General features: G+C 39.2%; 1 protein-coding gene across 1 annotated transcript in view; it reads right to left on the bottom strand.

Moving 5' to 3' along the window:
- LOC127638001 (copine-8-like) overlaps positions 1–16,392 on the bottom strand; it is an 88,183-nt gene that overhangs the window by 61,823 nt on the left and 9,968 nt on the right. The window contains exon 2 of the mRNA XM_052119360.1: positions 13,678–13,718. Within this exon, the coding sequence (XP_051975320.1) occupies positions 13,678–13,718 (41 nt within the window). The remainder of the gene's footprint in view (positions 1–13,677; positions 13,719–16,392) is intronic.

Below are 16,392 nucleotides of genomic sequence, written 5' to 3'. Positions count from 1 at the left end.
AAGCTACCCCAGATCATCACCGATCCTCCACCAAATTTCACAGTAGGTGCAAGACATTGTGGCTTGAAGGTCTCTCCAGGTCTCTGTCTAACCAATAGACGACCAGGTGGAGGATCAGTGATGATCTGGGGGTGCTTCAGCAAGGCTGGAATCAGGCAGATTCATCTTTGTGAAGTACTTATACCAAACATTGATTTCTGAACACTTTCTACATTAAAACATTAGCATTGTGTTGTTTAAAAATGAATATGAACTTGTTTTGCATTATTCAAGGTCTGAAAACACTGCATCTTTTTTGTTATTTTGACAAATGACAATATAAATGTGTCATTTATCTGTAAATGACAATTATTTTGGTTTGGAATTTTGGAGAAATGTCAGTACATTATAGAATAAAAGAAAAATTTTCACTTTACTCAAACACACACATAAAAATAGTAAATCCAGAGAAACTCATAATTATGCAGTGGTCTCTTAATATTTTCCAGATCTGTATGCAGTATTTCTACAGAAACAGTATATTATGGGGCGCAAAACAAGAAATAATTATATAAATCTGAATATATAGTTGTAAATCCTGAATATGTACTTGTATTCCCAAATATATAAATATAAATCAGAATATTGTCATAGGGTGAGAGAGACAGGACCCAAGAGTAGAGGTAAAAGTTCAATAGGATTCAATAAGTTCCTTTTCAAAAACCAAGCAAATTCCAGGCAATTTTCTCCCAATGAAGAATCCTCCTCCAAAGGGACTGGGCAATGATAAAGGCGAAGGCGCACTAGAAGGTAACCACTGTAAGATAATTGGGAGCCAGACCATTTGCTTTATATGTGAGTATGAGAACTTTAAAGTCGACCTGCTACTTAACAGGGAGCCAGTGCAAGGACTCCAAGACTGGGGTAATATGTTCACCTGTTTTAGTATGAGTTAAAATCCTGGCTGCCGAGTTTTGAACATACAGCAGTTTATTTAAAGGGTACCCCGATTAGTGCAGCATGTTGGCCTTATAAGATTAAATTGGGCGTCAGCTATAAAAGGTGATACAAAAAAACTCCAAATGTTTTTGTTTTTATTAAAAAAAGCCAAAAATCTGTTCACTCGTAGGCCGCCATATTTATTTACATCTCAATGCATTCTGGGTAGTGACATGTATAGGTTGTTGCCTGGTTGTAGCCTAGCCGCTCTAGCAGCTTCGGTTATTCGTTTTCCAACGTACCGGCTAGCTAGCTACGTTTTGACAGGTAGCGAGATGAACACGTCTGCCGTTCAGCCTTTTCAGTTTGAACCCGAGCGTACCGTAGGCTTAAATCAGGAGAATAACGTGGAAGACGATAGGCCCACTCAAGATTATCAGAGAGTTGAGGAAGCGAGAGTAGGGCAAAACAGATGGTGTCTGTGCGGCTACTGCTTGCCCATGCCAAGCGAGAACGAGAGCGTTTGCTGTAAAGAGCTCCACTTTTTGTCAGCAGCTGTCCTGGGTAGGCTAAGTATAGAGCAGACGATCGTACTATCGGTATAAATAATTTAATAAGTCATCTATCGCCATCGTTTGCTTTATTTTCACCAAGCAGTCACTACGCACAGAAATACCCCTGCCCCCGCCCACCGAACAAAGTCAACACTGTTCTGCTCATTTACCTCTACATTTTTAATCTTACAATTACAAAATTGTTATTAATAATGAACTGCAGTTATTCATTAATAATTGAATTGCCTTGAACTACATATTTAAAATCTTAAATCTCAGATAATTCTGATTTGCATTATTTTTTCCCTCTCCAATTGTTAGTGTATATTTCTTTGTACATTTGTAAATTCTATAGTATTGTTATATGCATACTTCAGTAATTTTTTTTAATATGTCTTACTGTCCTTTATGTTTTTATTCTGAGTGTTGTACTTTGAGAGCAAAGATTACCAGAGTCAAATGGCCAATAAAGCTGATTGTGACTCTGATGAGAATATATAGTAAAACGCTATAAAAAGATGCTTTGGTTATATTTACAGATACTCCGTGTATCACAGCACATGAAAACTTTAACGCAGTTTGCCTCAATCAAGATGTTTTATGGGCTGCCCTTGTCAGCCTCCATGACCGGCATAGTGCTGGTCTACCAAATCGCAACCAGGTCACTAATAGGCAAGTCAAACTTGAACATGGTTACTTAAGTATGCCTACATGGTAGCCTACCTACACTGTAGCCTACAAATAGTGGAAAAAAGTGAACTGGACTGTGCGCTTCCAGTGAAGGCTTCAGCTGTTTTAATGGTTAAGACAAACAGCTTAAATCATTTTTTCATAACATAATAGTATAATTGTTTTAAAAATTCTGCCTTTTAGGTCTTACAGATATGCCTCATATCGTCAGTTTACATGGTGGATGCATGGCTGGCTAGGGAGAAGAGTCCGCAGAGTCATTCCATCATGTGCAGTTAACAAAATAAGAAACGTCTACTCTGAACCAAGTGGAATCTATACAGGGTTTGAATATGAAGACACTGATCATGCAGAAGTAGATGAGGCATGGAGGGATTTTAATGACCTATAGCTGAATAGTTGACATTTGAAGGCATTTTGTCAAGAAAACAAGCTATGCAACAAAAAGGATATCATACTAAATGTTAGTTTAAAAAAAAAATGTTGCATGTACTCCAATATCAAATGTATGTTTGAAGTACTACGTGTGCTTGACTAGAATTAAAAATTAAAGATACTGTGCATTTGAACTATGCTGGTGTGTACGTCATGTGTTCGTAATGATGCAGCTACTTGAAACGTGAAAACTGCTGTGTTTGAAAAATGATCTGTGATCTGGATAGTCTCTCTTGTGGAGCCATGACATGTGTTGGATTAACTCTCATGTCCATGACCTGTTTTGAATCTAACACAGAGGAGAGAACATCTGCAATCATAGCTGTCATGTAGCTATAGTCCTTTTCAACAGGCACTGGTCTTGCTCTGAATGTCTTGTGGACTTTGCTCCATGAGATTTTGAACTTGGGTTCACCAACACTCTCCCCATCCTGAAAAACTGCCTGTTCAAAAACAGAAATATGGAAAATAGATACAAGGTGTTAGGAACAGTTTAGTGTGCAATAACCAGTGTCACATAGGGGTGTAACAATATATCGTGCCACAATATATCGCAATACAAAAATGCAACAATACGTATGGTGGATAGTCCCCCCCCCTCCAAAAACAATTACTGTGTGAGAAACAAATTCAAGTTTTCAGAGTTTTAGTGTCAGTACTACATTAAACTACTATATATAATGTTGAATATAATGTATAATAATGGAATGGGGGAATATTTGTGGGTCCTGATAATACCAAATGTCTTTCGTTACCTGACCAGTAAAAAGTGTCCAACAATATTTTAAATATATCTACTCAGTGAAAAAGTGCAAGAATATTTGTCTAAAATAATTCTGTATTTTCAGCTTCAGAATCATGAATATTTTTATTCTGGTGTTTCTATTGTCCTTGGGTTAAATGCACAGAGTCCAAGTCTATTCATTTAAACCCACAATGTAATATCAAATTTAGCATTTTAATCAACAGTACATTTTTTGTTAACCTTTTATCATATGTCTTGGAGTATCGCAATAATATCGTATCGTGAGTTCAGTATCGTGATATGTATCGAATCGTGACATGAGGGTATCGTTACACCCCTAGTGTCACATAGTGCTTGCAAGGGATAGGATTGATTACAGTTCACACACCTGTTCCCTGTTCACATTGTTGTTATGATCCAGAGCAGCAAGCATGGAGGCATGGATCATCACATAATATCCAAAATGTGTTCTCTTTGGGAGGTATTTCAGGTACATGGAGTGATACACCTGAAACAAATTTGAATTTGAAATAAACTATTAAAATATGTGAGTCACATCCTGCCACATCATAATGAATGGAATATTTAATATTTAATAATCAAATAAAGCAAATAAATAATTTCAGCAATAATCTGCCATGGGTCTTCTTTAAAATTATACCAAATTTAAGTCTGTGCTCCCAAGACTAAAATTATGACAGTTTTTTGACGTGGACATTTTTGTCCTCTATGTAGCTATGTGTAACTTTTTTTAATTGATGCACAAGGGTTAAATATGCCTGTATTTGATCATACCTCTAGTTTTGTTGTGTGGATGCACTTTGTCAGATGATCCAGGTCTTTCAAAAGCCGCTTGTGTTTCACAACCTTCACAAGTGCGTTATGGGCTTCAGATCCTGGCTTTAACCAAAGTTTGCTTCTCTGGCTCGTCTCATCAAGGGGCTCATGAGAACATTGGTGATAGTGCCTGTTCCCTGGCCAGTCGTGTCGGTTGGTAACATGGTGTATTACAGATATCCACTTCTCTTTCAACACTTCGGCATTACCCTCACAGGTTTGTGCACTCCACCACAAATGATTTACAATGGATGGAATCCACTGTCCCAGGCCTTCACATTCCCTTCTCTTAGCTTCAGTTGCCAGTTTTTTGGACACTCCTTTTGCCACATGCCAAGGGTCAAATTCATGGTGTTTTTCTGGATTACTGACCCTCATTTCTTTGACGATTTGTGGATGTCTGTCAGTTGAGATGGCTGAGACCTTCACTCCATTTTCTTCTATGGTTTTGAGAGCTTCTTTAAAACCTTTGATTTCCATGGTATTAGAGCTCGAAACTTGGGTGCAGCTAATTACCTTGAAGTCCACAACCTTTTGGCTTTGTACATCTAAAAAAGTGTATATACAGTATTTGGCTGAGTGCCCCGGAGAGTCACACCGGCCATCTCCACAGAGAACAACAACTTCTTGTGATTTCATTGTAGATAACACTGTACTCTGCTCTTTAATCCACGTTTTTTGAATGACAGGAAACACAAACTTCTTCCTCAGTGATGTGTATGTGTCTTCACTAATTGTTTTGAGGTTCATGTTACTACAGAAACGCTCAAATTTAGCAAAATGGATGCCACTGAAGAAAACTGATGCTGTTAAAAGCAGGTTTCCTGTCCCTTTGGTCCCACTCAGAGTAGGCTGAGACTGCCATCTGTAACTACAGTTGTTAGCACATGTGATCTCAAGTGTCAACTGTGATCCTTCAATTTTTAACTCTTTCACTTCTTCCTGGACAATCAGGGAGCCACACTTTAAACAACGCTGAAGCAATTGGTTTAACTGTTCCTCAAAAACTAGAAAAACCCTCATTTCTTTATGCGTGTTGGTTGAAGCTTGTGATTCCTGGGTGCTTTGAGAAAACTCAGATGAACTTACAATGTATTCGGATCAAAGTGACTGCACTGTGGTTGACTCTGTTCGCCAAGTTCATCATCTGAGAGGAACAGATCCTGGGAGTTATCAATGTCATCCTCCTGTACACGTTTGCCCATCTCAATTTCATGTTTACTTGTGTAACTATGGTCCTTTTTTACCGGGTAGTCCACATCAGCTGGCCACTGTACCGCTGCATCCGACTGGTTAACATCCGTCTGCGTTGCTGCATCAACCATACTAGGAGAACACTGTAGGCCTAACGTTACAGTGGATTCATTAACAGCATCTGGTGGATTGTCGGTTACCTCCATGATCGGCGTAGTGTCTGATGATTCGTCTTCCGCGACTGCAGGAGCGGGTTGTTTACATCCTAGCAGTAGAGTGTCCACAGTCGCTTGCCTTTGTCGTTTGTTAGCGGCTTTCACTCGCTATCGCGGACGCTTGCTATGCTTCTTGTGGGGAAAATTGAAGGCACGGCATTTGGTTTTAGTCTTCAGCTTGTAACTAGCTGCACCTGTGAGCTCTTTTAGCCGACTAAATGCCTCAAACGCATCAGGGCTGAAGTGACGGGAACACAGCCGTGGGTCTCTAGGGAGTTGTACTCGATCCGCAAGCAACTTCCCACTCTTTTCTTATTTTCTTCTCCTTTGGAAAGGAGTGGAGGCTTACATCACTCCCCTGTTGCCTTTGGACTGGAAATTACAACCAAACGCTGCACAATGTGGCATTATATTCACTTTTCGGATGTAGCTACAGTTAAACTTAGCGCCATTAGCTCACCTCTCTCTGTTCTGAACACAACCGACACAACCAATATGCGTCATCGACCCAGAATGCATTGCGCGCGCAAAAATAATGGCTGCCTTCGTAGTTCAAATTCTGTAAACACTTTGAGGATTTTTTAATTAACGAAAATATTTTATGTATTTCTAACTATATATTTTTGTAGGAGAGAACAGTTGTAGCATATTTAGGGCTTTGTGTCTTAATAATCGGGGTTCCTTTTAAGGTAGACTTCGAAACCCCAGCAAGGAGTGCGTTATATTAATTGATGCATGAAAATACAAATGTATTGATAAACTTTTCAGCTACAGAATAGGATAGCATTGGACACAACTTTGCAATGTTTCTGAGATAAAATACTGTATTTTGCACATGAGGTTCAAATGTCAAAGAAGAATCAAAGATCACACCAAGATTCTTCAGTTTTCCCTGAAACTCCGGTACACAGTCGTCAATAACCAATGGTGTTGGACTAGCATTACGAAGCTAGTGATGGGTGCCAAAAAAACATCACCTCGGTCTTGTCACTGTTTAAACAGAAAATGATTGGCCATCCAGATTTTTACAGTATCTCAGAAATAAATTTGGAGGGGAATGTTTCAACTTTGTTTTGCCCATGTATGAAATATATATACATTTGTGTATCAACCATGTAAAAATTATAGGTAAGACCAAGAGATCTTAGGAACTGGATAAATAGAGGCTGAAAAGTAGGGGACCCAGAATAGAGCCCTAAGGGACACCAGTGTGAATTAGACCAGTCTCAGACCTGTGCTCACCCAAAATAACAAACCGTCTACTCTCAAAAAAGTAAGACTTGAACCAATTCAAAACTGTCCCAGAAACACCAAAGACAGTTTCAAGGCAAGGAGTAAAAGATTATGGTCAATAGTGTCAAATGTGGCACTAAGGTCAAGGAGGATAAGGATCGAAGGAGATCCTGCATCAGATGCCATTAATAAGTCATTGGTGACCTTCAACAAAGCAGTTTCTGTACTGTGGAATTTCCGAAAACCAGACTGAAATGGATCAAAGAGATTACCGACAGTGAGATGATTGTACAACTGAGAGGCAACGGCACACTCTAAAATGTTTGCCAAAAATTGAAGATTTGAGAATGGATGGAAATTATTTAGATTATCCAAGGCAACGGTTTGCTTTTTTGCAACTTTTTTTAATTTTGCAATATTTAATGCAACTGGAACGACACTTGTGCACAGTGTATCAACTAAGTAATCAAATAAAGACATAAATAGATTTGTTGGTAAAGGATCAAGTATGCAAGTGGTAGTTTTCATACCTGATACTACTATAGCAAGTGCAGCGTGATCAAGCTGCAAAATGTATTAAAATGTACCTTAAGAATTGGTCAAATAATGGTGGGTTGTAGGTAAGGCAGGTGAGGAGAGAATTTGTTTACGGATGTTAGAAAGTTTTGAAAAAATTAAGAAAGGTGTTACATAACTGATGAGAAGCAGTAAAGATGTTGGCATCATTGACTTTGAAGAGTCAATTTATGGTTTGAAAAAGATGGATTTCGTTGATTATCCACAATGTTATGTGCAAAATAAGAGGATCGAGCGGTTTCAATTTCTGCTCTGTAGTCGCTCAGTGAATTTTTCCAAACCAGATAATAACTATTCAAGCCAGATAGACACCATATTATCTTCATTCTATGACAATCTGCTTTCATTGAGTACAGATTGTCGTTGTACCAAGGAGTGGAACAAGTATGCAAGATTTTACGTGACTTTAGGGGGGCAAAGGAATCCTAATGAGTAGTAAGAGCATTATTTTACCGTAGTAATTGTGCTTTTCCAATTGGATGGGGTATAAAGTACTTAAAGATGAAACAACAACATTTGTAAATTCAGGTAGGTTGATTGATTTCCATTACTGAAACTTAACAATTCTGTACATGGATGAACATAGAAGCGGCAATTCCAAGGTAAAGCAACATCTAAATGGTCAGAGAGGCCAATATCCACAGTAACAGGCTTATATACAAACGATTAATTTGCACACACTAGGTCTAATGTGTGACCTTTACAGTGTGTAGGGCAGTGGGGATTTCTTTAAGACTGCAAGGGAAGCTCAGCTTCCCCTATAATGTCAAAAAAATAATGGTCAAATATGTACTATTGTGTAAACAATTTATTGACTAAAAATGCGTTAAAACACGTTCATCTCGAAGACGAGTTCGTTCAGAATCAGCTACATTACATATAGCAGGTCGGCTGACTCGATTTACTTCTCATACATTCCCGTAGCGTCAGTGCATTTCCCTGTTGAAGCCGAGCGTCCATTGACTTCAATGGGGCTGCTCTGAACAGTTTTTTCAGTGCTCGAAAATAGGCGGTCATTGGATAAATGCTGCGATTATGTCCGCCCACGGACGCTCAGCGTCTCTGGGGGTGAATGAGGAGTGGGCTTGCCGGACTCGGGCTTCAGCGTGATGATTGGAGGATCTGTCGAAAGACTGCATCTCCTTTTGATTGACAGCGAATCTGTACTATAAGAAGTCACTGAAGCTATTTCAGCTCAGTCCCATCGCGGATTTCTCAAGTGTAGTCGAAAGACAAACTGCTGCAACCTATTTCTTTATATTTGTTTGGCTGAAATTGCTAGTCAATTTGCATAATACATTTCATACAATTATACACCACATTCCTTGTTTCAGTTTTACCAAGTTTAATATATTTTTGTTTTAGAGCGTTCGTTCGTTCGTTCGTTCGTTCGTTCATTCATTCATACAGTAGGCTAGACTAGCGTCGTACGGGTGAAACTGCGCACGATGGCAGACGGTGCTAATATTGTCGACCTGATTTTGGCGAAGCCATTTGAAAGTCTTCCTTACGAGGAAAAAATTAGAATTAAACAGCAGGGCAGATCAACACCTAAGATTGATTTAGTGCAAAAAATAGGGAAAAATAACAGGTCTTTTCAGCTCTCCTGGTATGACAAAGTTAGCTGGCTGACTGGAAGTGCTGTGACAAATAAAATGTACTGCTGGCCATGCCTCTTGATGAAACCATCTCACGGATGTGTTGTTTGGTCAAAAGTGGGGTTTGGAGATCTGTCTAACTTTGACAGGGCATATAAAAGACATGAAAAGAGCAATGAACATGTGAGTGCATGTGCAAGATTAAGTTGCATGGGCAGGATCAGGGTTGAGCATGCAATCAATGAAGGTGCTCGCATTCAAGTGACTAAACATAATGAAACAGTCAAACAAGTAGGGCAGAATTTACTTTTAAATAAGTTTATAATGTAGGCCGAAAATGAGCTTCCCCTCTTTGAAAGACCAGCAGCCGCCACTGGTGTAGGGCCAGTTACATATTGTGTGAAGTTAAGACAGTCCAATAAGGACAAGAAGTCTTTAGCCATGACAGAATTTTCTTGATCAATGTGTATATAAAATGTCCCCCAAGACAACATTGACAGTAAATCAGCAAACTCAGACAAAAAAAGCATAATTTGGCTTAGGAGGTCTGTAAACTGTAGCAATGACTGTAATTTGTGGGGCAGAGATACTCAAAACAAGGCATTAAAATGTAGTAGGCTGTGATATAGACACTGAGCTTATGTTATATTTCAGGTTGTATAGAACAATGATGCCCCCATCTCTGCTAGAGAGTCGAGGAAAATCAAACAGCCCAAAACTTGGAGGCGTAGTCTGAGCAAAACAAAGACCATCATTTTGTGCCAAGTTTCAGTTAAAAACAATATGTCCAGGTTGTTGTCCATAATAATATCAGGTACAATGAGAGCCTTGTTGTTTACAGAATGTACATTAAACAATGCAACGATAATCAAGGTTGATGTCACCAATGATGTTGATTTGAGCTCCACACTGACAATCGATGACAAGTTATTAAGGGTAACACCAGCAGAATAGTTTTTTAGTCTTTCTCCAGAATGTTGGAATAGTGACGGATGTCAATGATGAGGGAACATAGCCCGTCGCGAGCCTCTGTGATTATACCATGCCGGACGCAACAGGCCAATGTTTCGTCAAAGATTATAGGTGTCATTTTCAAGATGACAGTTCTGCATTAAGTTCAACAGTTGTTGTGAATATGCCTTAAAGCAATGGTCATTAAAATCGCCTAAACTTTAATCCCAATGAGACTTAAATCCAGATAACAAAGAACCAACCTCAGACATGACACACAAGGGCATTTAAGTGAGCGGGGAAATAAACAAAAGGCAAGTTAAAGGTTGTAATGACCAGCGTTCCCATAGAAACAATCAGATTTACCATGGAAATGCTGATTCAGCATTCCAGCGGCACCTGAAACACATAAGGGCAAAACGTAAACACGGTTTGGAAAAAACAGCCAGGGAAAGATGATGCCACAGCCCTCGTCAGACAAAAACAATATATAGTGTATATAGTGGGCATATATGTACATATTTCCAATTCCATTATTTGGTTGTGCAAACACGTGCAAACTGAAGTGGAGAAAAAGCTTTTTCACTTATAAAATCTAATATGTGTCATAAAGGCGAGACAAAGAGACCCAAGAGCAGAGGAACAGTTCAAAGGATTTATTAACAATAAATTATAACTAGCAGATTCAGGTGAAGTGCGGAGATCCCGGGACCGACTGCAGTAGAAGGTGATGGGTGTGTCTGTCGATGAGGCACACCGAACGAGCAGTAAGCAGATCTGTATGCAATAATTCGTGATGAGTGTGTTCGTAGGCGAGTGTATGTGTTGTGGTAGTCAGGAGCAGATTCTTGAGGAATCCTCCTTTGAAGAGATGTCGACGAAGAGAAAAGGTGTACAGCAAACTGGAAGGCAACCATACTCTCGACATGTAGGCATAGACGGGCAACCAAAACAGATACACGAGACAGGACCAACTTGGCAGAGAGAGTGAGGTGAGCTACTCCAACACCAAACAACAATCTAGCAAAGAACATGACACAACGAAGTGCTGAGAAGTAATCCCCCCCAGGGACGCCTCCTGGCATCGACAGCAGAATTACCTTGTCCGAGGTGGAACTGATCTATGAGGGCGTGGTCCAGGATGTCCCGAAACGTGATCCAACATCTCTCCTCAGGTACATAACTCTCCCAGTCAACCAGGTACTGGAACCATCTTTCCCTCTGCCTGCCCTCTTAACTGTATATGCCAATGAGTCATCAACTAGATGTGGAGGAAGCGGGACGGGTGTGGTAGGATGCAAATTAGAATGTAAAACTGGTTCGATCTTAGAAACATGAAAAAAGGGATGGATGCATTTGAAGTAAAGAATTAATTTGAGATGGACTACCACCAAACTAATGACCTTGGCGATGAAAAATGTCCCAAGTTTACGTGAGGAGAGTTACGTTAAAAAAACCAAGCAAGAACAGTATTGGTTGACCAGTCTATGTGTGGGTTGTGCGTTACCAACCAAGGAAGCCTCAATACTATTGGCGCCTAAGGAGATTGGATGCTACAACTAGGCATAGAGAGTGAGTTGAGCACATGAAACAACAAATGGCTTAAATGGGCAGTGAGATGCTTTTTGTTTTTGACACCATTCTGAGTAAACTGTAGAGACTGTTGTGCATGAAACTCAAACCCACCCGTCTGGCACCAACAAACATGCCATGCTCAAAATCTCTGAGATAATTTTTTTCCCATTCTGATGGTTGATGTGATCATTAACTGAAACTCTGACCCATATCTGTGTGAGTTTATGTATTGAGCTGCTGCCACATGATGGGCAAATTAGATAATCACATGAATAAGTAGGTGTACAGGTGTTCATAAGAAAGTGCTAAGTGAGTGTATTTGTATTATAACTATTCATCACAAGACACATTACTGTGCTGCTCATTATTTCCTTGATATTGACATTTTCCCCCACCAACACAATTTGTTTTTCTTAATTCCTGCTTTGTAAAATTAAGGTCACACATTATTAGGTGACTTTATCTACTACTAACATTAAAATACATACAATACAATGTTAGGAGTTAGGGTTGGGGTAGTGTTAGAGGTTAAGGTTAACAGTGGAACTACAGATTAAACGCAGGTACTTTAAATGTAAATATAATGCAACAGCATGTACAGTATGTACATAATGAGTACATCGTATCAAAGGTTTACGCACATAGTGGTTAAAGACACCTAATATAAAGTGGGTCCAATATTAACATGTTAATTGTAATGGTTTAAGAATAGATCACTGCCTATATTCATCAGCCCCTATTTTTTATTTTTTTTGGTGTTATGCTCACTCCTGAGCATTCAAGCATAACATTCCAGTGACCCTGACTGACATTGCATCCACAGCAAACATGAATTTTGAGTGCTTCTCGTAGGAGAAAATGACACCATATATGAACATACATTTTATTTATTCGTGTTTTACCAGCATGATCTTATGAGCGTTTTTTGGATTGCATTCACATCCGAAATCATGTTCTCTCAGATTATGCACTGCATTTGATGAAGAAAATGCTCATCGGCCGGTAAAAATGACTTTCTTTAGGTATATAGGTGAGTAGTATGAACATGTTGTCCCGTGACCTGAATATACAGTATGACAGTAACAAGAATGACAAAAATATTTTACTCTGGCTTTGTTAAACAAGCACCATTTAAGCACAAGGAACAACGTTTTTTGGTCCTCATAAGTATAGCTGCACCAACTTGTGTGCGTGTGTGTGTTTGTATGTGTGTGTGTGTGTGTGTGTGTGTGTGTGTGTGTGTGTGTGTGTGTGTGTGTGTGTGTTTGTTTCTATGTGTTTGTGTGTTTGTGTGTGTGTGTGTGTGTGTGTGTGTGTGTGTGTGTGTGTGTGTGTGTGTGTGTGTGTGTGTGCGTGTATTTATCACTTTGTGAGGACCAAATGTCCCCATAAGGATAGTAAAACCCGAAATTTTTGACCTTGTGGGGACATTTTGTCGGTCCCCATGAGGAAAACAGCTTATAAATCATACTAAATTATGTTTTTTGAAAATGTAAAAATGCAGAAAGTTTTCTGTGAGGTTTAGGTTTAGGGGTAGGGTTAGGTTTAGGGGATAGAATATAAAGTTTGTTCAGTATAAAAACCATTATGTCTATGGAAAGTCCCCATAAAACATGGAAACACTACAAGTGTGTGTGTGTGTGTGTGTGTGTGTGTGTGTGTGTGTGTGTGTGTGTGTGTGTGTGTGTGTGTGTGTGTGTCAGATGTAGTCAGTGCAATCAGCCATTCAGCACAATGAACAATGTGAGGCCTGCAGTCAAAAGCATGTGTATGTTCATTAAAGCTGTGAATGTCAGCGACTGTAATCAGCTGAACACAACATCTGGATTTCACACACTTACACACAATAGCAATTGCACACAGCAACTCAGATGTATGTACAATACACTCTTCCACTTTTAGACAAATGCATACAGCAGGGGTTACATGCATAATCAAGAGAGCTAATAAAATTAGATAATAATTAAGGCAGGTAGACAGAAAACCGCACACTGATGAAGCTCCCTACAGCGATTAGAGCTCTGTTGATGAGTGTGTTAACTGCATCATGATCTGAGTCCAGTTGAATACTGATATCATTTCAGTTTGGGTTCAGATAAACAGTGTATGTTCATCTCATAGTGTAGTGTGTGTTAATAATAATGCCAAATACTTACTTGGATCAGATTTTGAGAATGTGTCTCTATCCAAGAGGTTTCTGAAAAATGAATGAAAGAAAGAAATGTAATTACATGTGTTATTAATTATAATAACAATTAACAATGCTTTTGCCAAGTAATATACAGTGGCAAGAAAAAGTAAGTGAACCATTTGGAATTAGCTGGTTTTCTGCATTAATTATTCCGCATTGGTCATAAAATGAGCCCTATCTAACCCTATTTTCATCAAAGTCATAAGTATAGACAAAGCAAAATGTGCTTAAGCTAACTACTCACAAACAATTATAATCTTTCATCCCATTAAACATTCATAGTGCTGTGGAAAAAGAAAATTGAACCCCTAGTTTAAAGACGTCAACAAAAGCTAATTAGAGTCATGAATTGGCAAACCTAGCATCCAATTAATGAAACGAGATTAGAGATTGGGTTAGAGCTACTTTGACTTATAAAATTGCTATTCACAAGAAGCATCTGCTGACGTGGATCATGCCTCGCAAAAAAAGAGATCTCAGAAGAACTACGATCAAGAATTGTTGCTTTGCATAAAGCTGGAAAGGGTTAGAAATGTATTACTGTGGCTACTCTCCCTAGAAGTGGCTGTCCAGCCAAGATGACTCAAAGTGCACACTGCAGAATGATCAATGAGGTAAAAAAAAAGAACCATAGAGAGACAGCTACAGATTGAAGGAATCAGTGGAACTGGTTAACATCTCTGTTTATGAGTCTACTATATGGAAAACATTAAACAGACATTTTGTCCAGGGCAGGACACCAGGAAGGAAGCCGCTGCTTTCCAAAAAAAAACATTGCTGTGTGTCTGAAGTTTGCCAAAGGTCACCTTGACACTCCAGAACGCTAATGGCAAAATGTTTCTTGGACTGATGAAACTACGGTTGAATTGTTTGAGAAGAACAAACAGCAGTGCGTATGGTGTAAAAAGGGAACCACATACCAACATGAAAACATCATCCCAAAAGTGAAGTACAGTGGAGGGAGCATAATGATTTGTGGCTGCTTTGCTTCAGGACCTGGACCACTTGCCATCATTGAGGGAAAAATTAATTCCCAAGTTTATCAAGATATCCTACAGGATAATGTCAGGGTCACTGTGCGCCCGCTGAAGCTCAGTAGAAGTTAAGTGATGCAGCAGGACAATGACCCTAAACATTGAATTGAATCCACAACAGAATGTATTCAAAAAAAGAAAATCTACTTTAGTGGACCAGTCAGGGCCCAGATTTTAACCCAACAGAGATGATGTGGAATGACCTCAAGAGAGTCGTTGACACCAGATATCCTAAGAATATGGCTGAGCTGAAGCAGTTCTGTCAGGAAGAATGATCCAGAATTCCTTCTGAATGTTTTGCAGGTCTAATCTGCAGCTACTGGAAACACTTGGTTGTCGTTTTTGCTGCCAATGGAGGATTGACAAGTTATTAAATCCATGGGTTCACTTACATTTTCCACAGCACTATAAATGTTTAATGGGATGTGTTCAGTTAAGACATGAAATATTATAACTGTTTGTGTGTTATTAGCTTAAGCACATTTTGTTTGACTGTACTTGTGACTTTGATGAAGATGAGATCACATTGAGAAATGAACTCTTCATCTGTTAACACATCAGAGGGGAGCTAAATCACGAAATTAAATCTCATGTGCTTTCATAGGCACATACGTATTAGACATTGATATCTTCTGACTGAACAGAGCAAAGGCAGTAGCTTTGAAAATCACTGTCATAAAACAACATCTATAACATTATAACCTAAATCGGTCTGAAAACACTACAACAAAAACCCAGGACGCTCTCTAAACTAATCCATACTGCTCTCAACATTTCTGACTTTAATACAAATGTTATGAAAACATAATCCTTTAACATAATTATTTCACTGGCTTGTATACATTTGCAGAGGGAAAATACTCATGATTCAGTCCAGACAGAGTAAAAACACATTTTATATATTGCTTGAAAATCCTCAGAATATACGTGTGACAGAAGATGCACCTTAGGAGCGTTTTACAAAACCCAACTGAATCTATAGCCCATTACTCCAAGTGATTACATAACCCCCATAACCAACTGAATTTATAACCAAAGACAGCATCTGAATAAACAAGCCATAACCTAAACATTGTAATTTGCAGCTCGATGTTGGGAGTAATACAAGCACTTTGTCTCCCGATGCAAATTCCCACAGCTGAGTACCCCTGTCCTACAGTCGGCTTTAATGTTCTTGAACTTGGAGCAAATTATCCTGTGTTAATTGACCCAAAGTGTGAAGTTTTGCTCTAAGATCAAGAACGTAATGAATTTCATTTTTGCTGTTTGAAGGTCCACCCTCCCAAGCTTCCCAAGCATCAAGCATCCTGCAGCCGATGCCCGTACAGCAGCTTGAATGGGGAAAACCCTGTGGAGGCTTGCAGGACCTCTCGAACTGCAAATAACAGGGGTTCGAGCCACTCATTCCAATTCTTATTCCCAATTTCAAAAGCATCTTTGTGTACGAACTTACGAATCATACTTTTCAGGGTTTTATTAAACGTTCCACCAATCCGTCTGTTTGTGGGTGGTAAACACTGGTGCAAAGTGATTATTGCACAACAATTCATATAGTTCTCGTAGTATACGTGCCATGAATGTAGTGCCCTGATCAGTGAAGATTTCTTTCGGAATCCCCACCCGGGAGATAATTGCTGCAATGTTGT

This window comes from Xyrauchen texanus, chromosome 46 (assembly GCF_025860055.1).
Source record: "Xyrauchen texanus isolate HMW12.3.18 chromosome 46, RBS_HiC_50CHRs, whole genome shotgun sequence".
NCBI classification, from domain to species: domain Eukaryota; kingdom Metazoa; phylum Chordata; class Actinopteri; order Cypriniformes; family Catostomidae; genus Xyrauchen; species Xyrauchen texanus.
This window is presented reverse-complemented; position numbering and strand designations above follow the sequence as displayed.